Source organism: Silurus meridionalis, chromosome 13, assembly GCF_014805685.1.
Source record: "Silurus meridionalis isolate SWU-2019-XX chromosome 13, ASM1480568v1, whole genome shotgun sequence".
NCBI lineage: Eukaryota > Metazoa > Chordata > Actinopteri > Siluriformes > Siluridae > Silurus > Silurus meridionalis.
In genome coordinates, this window is record NC_060896.1 from 7291828 (window position 1) to 7301457 (window position 9630).

General features: G+C 35.3%; 1 protein-coding gene across 1 annotated transcript; it reads right to left on the bottom strand.

The window, feature by feature from the left end:
• Positions 1 to 139: 139 nt before the first annotated feature.
• On the bottom strand, positions 140 to 3084 carry lepa (leptin a). The gene is made up of 2 exons (XM_046865024.1): positions 2901 to 3084; positions 140 to 1940 (listed from the first exon to the last, which is right to left on the bottom strand). The coding sequence occupies exons 1-2, from the start codon at positions 3048 to 3050 to the stop codon at positions 1569 to 1571; spliced, it is 522 nt and encodes a 173-aa protein (XP_046720980.1). The 5' UTR covers positions 3051 to 3084; the 3' UTR covers positions 140 to 1568.
• Positions 3085 to 9630: the final 6546 nt, after the last annotated feature.

The window sequence follows — 9630 nt, forward strand, 5'->3', positions numbered from 1 at the left end:
AAGCTTTGATTCTCTGCTTTGCATTCTTAAAGAATTTCTTTTGATCTATAATCAGCAGTCTGGAGGTGACAGGAGCAGTACATTTCCATCTACTAATGAGAAGACATGGTCACTGTGTTGAATCTTTTAGGTACAGCCAATAGTGTAATCCCTGAAACAGAAAGTAACACGACTAGAGATACAGGACCAGTCACATAATGCAGTGCATAATGTGGAATGTTAATAACTTCCACATGTAATATGGACCACACCAGGGTTCAGCTAATGTGAGGCCCTGACTACTGTCAAGAATTCATGCTCAGTCAGCCACAGTTCCAAGAAATTGCCTCATTTGTGCAAATCTTTTATGTTCCTTGATAGGTAAAAGAAACATAATTCCGAACGCAGTGGAAAACCATCAGAATAATACTTTCATAGTGATCTCAGGATGTTTCGAATAAAGTATTGTGCAACTTCTTGCAGAGTTACAGTAAAGGTTTTGGGAATAATATGCACAATATTACATCTGATAGTGTCCAGTCTGAGCTGGACATTGAGGTCAGGGTTGAGTTACGTGCACACTTCGAAAGGATGTGCTCCTTTTCTTTACCAGTGTTGTGTAATTTTGCCCCAGATGTATTCACAAACATTGCCTTTCCAGGGAATTTGATGAAGGATAAAAGGTAATTGGGTGGGTGAGAGTCAATATTTATTATGCCGGAGGTACACACGCATGATTTTTGGTGCGTCATTCTTTTACTCGTGTCGTTTTTCTGGAGAAGAATGGCTGCTCTTTTTCTTCATGTTGGCTCTGATAACTAACAAATGACTTTTTAAGTGTCCTAAAGCACAGTAAATAGCAATCTATGGAGATTTTAGGAGAGTCTTGTGCTCTACTTTATACAACCCTGTCCTGCCTTTAAATCCACAAACTGCATGTCTCATTAAGCCCCAGTACACAGGGCTTTTAGCTGGCAGGACAATTTTGCTGCAACATCAAGCAGCCAGATGGCCGTACAATATAAATGATTGCTAATAAACTGGGATTTTGTTGTGTTGGTTCTTTGTGTTCCTGCAAAAATCCCGGAAACAAACACAACGATTTAGAGAACTGTGCTTTTTATTTTTATTTTTTGCTGAGCTCGTGAATATAAAAGAAATAATATCTTGCATCTCCATCAGTTTACAGATAACCTCAAATGAAGCTCTTGACAGTATATACATAATATCTTGCACTATATAATAATATAGTGCATTCCGATCCATAGTGATTGTCTGCTGGTGGTCAGAAAAGGGAAAGAGGATTTGTGCTTCCCAGCACGTTCAGTCAGGAGTCTTCCGGTAATCCTATGACATCACTTAGGATCCTTGGCTGGTGGTGATGTCAGCATGTATAAGATTTGTGTCTGTGTGCATGCATATGTGAACGTGAAGCCTGATGGGAATGTCTGGTCTGATTCCCAAACGCATTCATTAAAAAATAATAATAATAAAATAGAAAATAATAGTTGTTAGGTTCATAAATACATTTATATAAATAAATAGAACAAAAAATATCATTAAAAAGAGCAGCACACGATTCTTTGGCTTCAGCATGTTCTCAGCTGATCTAGATTGTGGTTAAGTCTCTGTAAGTACTTCTGCAGTCTGTCCAGAGCAACATGACCCAGGGTGATGTAGTACGTGCTATGGTTTTTCAGGAAGGCCTCCAGGATCTTCTCTGTGCCTTCTCTTTTCCTGTGTTCGCACTGCAGTGAGTTCATCCTGTCTTCCAGGTAGTGCTGCAGTGTGCTTACCTCACTGTGCAGTTGGCTCATGTGACCCTTGGGCAGGCTGTGAAGAACTCGCTGGAAGTTGTTCAGCATCTCCACCATGGAGCTCAGACCCTCGATGGGCTTGTCAGACTGCAGCTCGGGCAGGAGCTCGGGACTATCCAGGATCATCTTATGAAGTATTTGGAACTGTGAGAGTACAATGGAGCTCAGGTCAGGTTTAAGAGAAAGAGCTGGGTTTCTGTGTAGTATGCTTGAGACTAAACCTACATTCGAGACTATAACGATAGCATAGTTTACTATATTTATTAAGGAATAAAATAGTATAGACAGAATGATGTGATGCAACCTGATGCAACACGTAGTTACTTTTACCGTTACAAACAAAGCATGAAGAAATAACCAACTGCGGTGTTATGGATGATTAATACAGTGTTTACTCTTCCCAAGTTCAACTGCCGCAGTTTAGTGTTTCATTTTGCCACAAATCAGTTTGGCTTCAAGTAAAGAGCTATTGCATAATTCCTGTGTAACTTTGTATTAAAAAAAACACACACAAAATGGGTTTCCCCAGTACTGTTGAAATAATGGAATTGCACTCCAGATTGTAATTAAAAAAAATATATAAATGATAAATATTTTCAACACGGTGTTTAAATCTTAAAGTATTTTATTCCTCTTATACCAATTATAACTATTGAATTGTTTTTTTTTTTTTTATCATATCAGCTATCAATCTTTCCATCACCAGGATCTAACAGTAATTTGACTAAATGTAGAACTTTTTCTGTTTTTCATGAAAAGCTTGTAAAGATTGTAGTCTCTTTCAAAGTGTAGAAATCTTTTACAAAATTTACAGAACATTTTCAGAAAAAACTTTAACAAATCATCACTTTTCTATTTACACTTTATTTGTACTCACAATACACTAACAATACAATTGCTGTTCAACTTGCATGGTTGCAATAAAATTATTAGGCTTATAATGTGTTCCTCATAGAAGATAAACCTATGATTTGCTTTTGTAGCCTGTCAGAGCTGTTGCTGAAGATTAATCAACCCTAATTAGAATAAAAAATGTAACAGCACAATAAAAACTTGGAGCAAAGAAAAAAGCAGAAGGAGTAATTTTGTTCTCTTGACATTTACCTCATCTTTGTGTTTCTGTATTCTGGAGATGATGTTCTCGACTTGTAGTTTGACGGAGTTTTTCATACTGTCTGTCGGAAGACCACGGCCGTAAGCTAGTGTGAGCACAGTCACTACACTGGAGCAAAAAAGTGCAGGGTACACAGCCATAACCTTTTCTTTGAGTGTGAGTGGTTTTGTGCCTTCAGAGTAGAACAACACCTACCTACAGGGAAGCAATCAATTAATAAATAATAATATTTCCATCACATTTATTAAATACTCCAGCAATATTAAAAGTAATCTTAATCAACCATATATAGTATGTATATAGTATGCATGATTACAATGAACTACTAATCAAACACAGTCTGAGAGCTGAAAAAAGTTTTTTTTTCCTAAATAGGGTTTCTAATGGAAATCTCAAGGAAATGAAAGCAAAGATAAGTTGTTGTTCTATCAGTATATAGAAACCACATGGTAATCACACATACATGGCAGATGAAATGGATCAGAATATTCCATAAAAATAGCAAAAGTGATTCAGAAAGATATTAGATTTTAAATTACTGTAATTTATTATATAATTTCTAAATAATAAAAAATAATTTACAAGTAGACTACCTAGTGTCAATGTGTTGGTCTTGTAATTACTGAAATTTTTTTACTTTGAAAATTCTTCACTATTGGAACAATGTTTTCATCCACGAAGATCAGCGTTCATTTGAACAAACTGCAATGTTATTAAACTATTAACGTTAAAATTCAGCTTCGACTGAAACAGTTTAAACTTTGGTATTGTCTCAATTTAACATTTTTTTTCTTCCCAAATAACCTCAAAGCATTGTGTTGCTGTGTTTAAACAGTTATTACATAACTTTTGTGTAACTTTTTGTTTTAAAATACTACAAATTGATTTTTTTTTTCTGGTCCAAATAATGGACCTTCATTTGAAGAAGTAAAAAGATTAGAGTATAATATAAAAACTGTTTTTTTTTTTCAAGTAAAACAACCACTAATAGGTGTATTTAGTCAGTAAACAGTCAAGAGATGCAGAGGAAAAAGACTTGGGGTCTTACCTTTAGGTGAGCGAGCTGTGTCATGCTTAGACTCCATCAGTGCTGTGGCTTTATAGCTCATAGCTGTTGACTCATCAATGAATCACTTCAGGCTTTCCTGATGTGATGTCCCAGAGCAGAGATGTGGAAGGGGACAATATACCCCCCCCAACCCTAACCTCACCTCAAACACAACAGACCTAGCACACACTATCACAACATAACATCACAACATTACACACTTAAACTTGGTATGCTCTAATTGCATGTTTAAGTTTTTGTTTTACAAAAACAAAAGTGATTTTCTTTATCAATTAACTCTCAGAAAATTCCTTCCATTATAGCAATTTTGCAAGAACATATTACTGTGTACACAGTGGCATGTCATTAAGTTCTTGTACCTTAAAAAAAAAAAAAAGTGGAAGACTGAAATCTGATGACGTGCGTTGTGCTCTTAAAATCCAACATCATGTCCCCAGGATGAATTTTTGCCAGATATATCATGAATAGAAACAGTTCATAGTCGCACGATCGTTTTGTGAAATTGTGAAAGACCATCTGTTTCTCTCTCCTTCTTTCTTTTTACACAATAATATGTAGTTTCTCATAGTGTGTCACTCTGAGGAACAATCCTAGTGTAAACATGGTCCCGACATGTTGATTTACTCATTCTCTTTTTTTTTGTTACTGTTACTGTTACTGTGAGTGAGAGAGTTAGATTCTACATTAAGAAGACTAAAGTTCCTTATTGGAGTAACCTTTCTGAGTCAAAAATATTCCATAATATTCCAGAACATGCTATTTGCATGTATGACTGCATTTGACTTCATGTTAAAACATTCCTTTCCATGAATCATACATTATAGATGATGAAAAATGCATTTTAGTCATGTCTCACAACATTCGCTTATAAATATTTAGAACATTACCACAAATCACAGCAGGAAGTTACATTATAAATTCCTGGAAAAAAATGTTTTCATTCCATTTTTCTTTGATTTTGTACGTGATGATATATTCACTGAGATGGTCGAATTAATAGTATTTCCTTATGAGACAACATTAATTAAGAAATCGATAAATTAATTAAAAGGACATAACAAGAAGGTCATAATGTCCTTATGGTATTTGTATGGATGCTAATTGATCACAGCTTGTAGCGTGTACTTTCTTTAGTAATAATGCTAGCTGATTTCATTCTGTAGTACATGGTTTGTTATTGTGGATGCAAGTAGATCTATGTAGTATGGAGTTTTTAAAATTGTATACTAGCTGATAACATTTAGTTGTATCTGGTTTAATAAGTATGTATGCTAGCTGATCACATTTTGTAGTATGTAGTTTATTTTTGTATTAATGCTAGCTGATCACATTTTGTAGCATTTAGTTTATGTAGTATGTATGCTATCTGATCACATTATGTATTATGTAGTTTTTTTTAGCATTAGTGCTAGCTGATCACATGTAGTCGAATATGAAGTTTTTTAGTTTGTGTGCTAGCTGATTTTGTAACATGTGGTTTGTTAGTATGTATGCCAGTCGATCACTAGTTTGCTAGCATGTATGCTAGTCGATCATATTTTGTAGTCTGTAGTAACACTTAACACTTTATAGTTTTTGCTAGTATGAATTCTAGTTGATCAAATCTAATTCTGGGCATACATCCAAAAACCTGTTACAAATTATAGCCAGTATCAGCAGTATTTTTGTTGGTCCCTCAAGTATGAATTTGCTCACAAATAGCTTTAGTATAGTATTAGAACAGAATAGTTTATCAGAATTATTTATCAAGAAAGGTAGGACAGTAGTGCAGCTGACATCTCACAGCTCCAGTGTAACAAAGGACACGCGAAAGCATTGCCACTAAAAAGCCAGTGTGCGTGCAAGTTTTACTTCCAGCCAAGTAGAAGCTGCAGATGACCAAACTATGGCTCTGAATTTACTACAATAGTAATTGTACGACTTAGCATTGAGCACATCCATGTGGCCTGACTTAGCAGCTAACAGGAAGTGAAAAATGCCACACTACAACTAATTTGAAGTTGCCCTCTGGTGGCGGTGAGATGAATTGTCCATAAACGATGAGACATCCAGGTTCCCCATGTTCTCACTGTCTTTTGGACTTCCTCTGGGTTCTTCAGTTTCTTTTCATTTCACAAAAACCTGCCACTTAAAGGCTTTGGTATTTGAACAATTCAATGACAAATGCTTAACTGTCTTGTTTTTATTATTACATAATTTCCCCCAATTTCTATTCCATAGTTCTGTGTCAGTGTAAATTTATTTCTCAATTGCTGTCATTATTTTGACTCACAATATTGACCTGATAAATCATTATTTCATCTAATTTCAAAATAATGCTAAGATACTAAGTCAAAATATTTAAATAATTTACAAAATCATTAAAAATTGAAATAAAAAATTAAATCATTTACAAAATCACAAACAATTAGACGATATTAAGCCCAACTTATGACATGGTAAGTCAACATAAATAAGTGTCAAACTCATGAAACACAAATTCAAACTAATAACTTAAAACAGCAAAATAATGAGATACTAATGACTTAACAATTCATAACAACACAGTAAGGCAAAATAACAACTGAGTCAAAAAGTAACTACTAATTATTACATGATAATGTATGTGATGTTTTAGGTATAGGTTTTAGAGCACTGGCTGAACTCCACTGGCTCTAAATTCCAAATTTTTTGTCTGTATTTCAGAATTAGTCACCATTAGAACAGACAAGTTCAAACTAGAATTAGACAAGTACAAACTAATTTGTCATTCCAGTTTTGTTGTTTCTCTGGATCAGCAGACACCAAGCTCAGGGTGTAAACCAAAACTTTTTCTCTGCGTGCTTTCAGTGTGCTCGTCAGGAGGCTACCGAGAACACAGAACAGAACTGCACAGTACATCGACAATGGCATCCAGCGTCCGGTAATATGCTCTCAACCTCACCAGTGTAAGCAATGTGATATCTCCACTGGGAGATTAGTGCTATGTCAGGGATCTGTCTGCACATGTGTGAGCTAAACCAGCGTGATCCAGATCCAGGTGTGGTATGCACACATTGTTACTGGAACCGTAAAAGAGCCTTTCGTATGCCACAGGCACGTGGCTGTGTGTGTGTGTGTGTGTGTGTGTGTGTGTATGTGTGAGTGTGAGTGTGTGGGGTGCCAAAAAATATTACGGGAAAAAGTGAAAAGGCACAGGAAATGTTACTATTCCTGTAGTCACATTGCTATTTTTGGATGCATGAGGCTGTTTTTTGGATGAAGAGAACAGAAGTGCTCATGTGTGGGTATATGTATGTGTGTATGTGTGTGTATGTGTGTGTGAGAGAGAGAGAAAGAGAGAGAGAGAGAGAGAGAGAGATTGCCCAATGGAAAAGGTTTAATTGGCTCCCCTGGGATCAAGAAAGAGTGAAAAGGAATGTGTGCAGCCATGTGTTTATCATCGAACACGTATTATTAGCAGCATTTTTTTTCTTAACAAAATAATAAAAATAACAGGATTGGGAAATCTATTAATTATTTCAAGTAAACAGAACCCCCTCAACAATTTTGCAATGTGTATATGTGTGTAAGACACTGTGCCAGAAAGTGGAGCTTCACCTGTACAAACACTGACATCACTGCTTCCTAATCAATATGGCAGCCTTAAATAACAGATGTGTGCATGGGCTACAATGTGGGATATCTAGAATAGTCGGACTCAGAATCCTGAGTCTGTGCCCAACAAATGTTGACACTGGACGAGGAATGTGTGTTTCAGCCTTCATGCAGCATTTCTGAGAACTCCTCCTGAAACACACACACAGAGGATGTTGGGACAGACGTGTGGCAAGAAAAACTGAGGAATCATGTTTTGCAAAAAAGAAATGCATTTGTCAGTCCTTTACACAATACATGTTTACTTGTAATGCAAGTAGCCTCAATTAGCTCAGACAGTAGATACTATTTATGGTAATGTATACGCCAATTAAGCTGATGTTACAAAGCTTAGGGAAAAACATCATACTGTAATTTAAGACGTCACAAGCTCAACATTTAGCGTGTGTGTGTGTGTGTCATGAAATTCCCCAGAGGGAATTCTCTGTTTGGCTGCTGCAGCGTCACACTGAGAAATCTCTCACCCATTAGTCTCACTTTCCTGTATATGTCAGTGCCGGCATTCTGCACATAGCTTTATGCAACTCATCTGTATTTTCCTTAGTTTTATGTTTATTTTATATACATCATAAAAAAGACATATACATGTAATTTGGACCACAACAACACCATGTCTATTAAACTGGCCACACAGTACAGGTATGTTTAGCATTAAACATACACACACACACACACACTCACACACACACTCACGGATAAGTACTGTACTGTGTCAGCACAACAGAATAGCACAATGACGCTGCAAAAATTTTGCTAGCTAAATGTTTAGCTCATGTGATCTCTACAGCACTAGGAACTCAGCCATGTTTTTCATCAGCTTAGAAACAGTAGCTAATATATTATTCAGCCAAGCATTAGCATGCTAGCTAACATTTGGCTATGTATTACCAGTCACCTTATATTGCACTCTATATGAACTAATCAAGGCTGCCTGTATGTTTTATATATATATATATATATATATATATATATATATATATATATATATATATATATATATATATATATATATATTCAGATAGTCCAAGAATTACGATGTTACGATGATTTTTCAATCTTACGATGACGATAGCGATACAACAAAATTGTAAAAATATTTACAATTTCACGCAACAGGCACAGGCAGCAGCGTATGATGTACGATTTGTTGGATGCGCAGCTGGTAAGAGCGTATCTCTAACCCTGAAAGACGCTCTTAGTGGGTTGTCTTATTGTTAGTGTGTATATTTCTTTCTGTTTCAAACGGTTTCAAACAGCAATTTTAGTTATAAAAGCAGGTATGCCTCCTGCTTGTAGTGAAAAAAAAAAGACGAGGAAAGCTTTCAGTTTGGAGCAGAAAATGAAAATTATGAATCAGCATGAAGCATGAAAGTTTGTCACAGTCATTGCACCATCTTCAACTTGACTTACGATGGGGTCATCGTAACGTATCTACATTGTAAGTAGAGGACTACCTGTATATATATATATATATATATATATATATATATATATATATATATATATATATATATATATATATATATATATATATATGCTAATGCAGTTTTTACATATATTTACATCCCTTGAACATGATTACATCACTTTTTTCAGTAATGAAGATAAAAAGTTTATGATTCTGGTCTGACTGCGGTACAGACGATGACATAATGCAGACAGGAGTGTACTGAAGTCAATATCAAACATTAGTCTCAAGAGATAATAAAACTGGGTTAGAAGCAGATGTGTACAATCCGGAAAACACTAGCAGACACATTCTGAAAAACAAGAATAAACAAAATATTCGAATATATTGAGATTTATAATAATTTTATTATTCATGCTTTTTCATTATTATTATTTTTTTTTTTTACAGAAATATGATTTGGACATTTCTTCCTTTTCCCTTTCTCACAGTGCACTGTTTGACACAGAAATGAAATGGACTTATTGGACATTTTCAAACAGTAAAAAAATAAATGAACTATTTTATCTCTGTTATAAGATTAGTCAGGCCACTGTTGGGTTTCTGT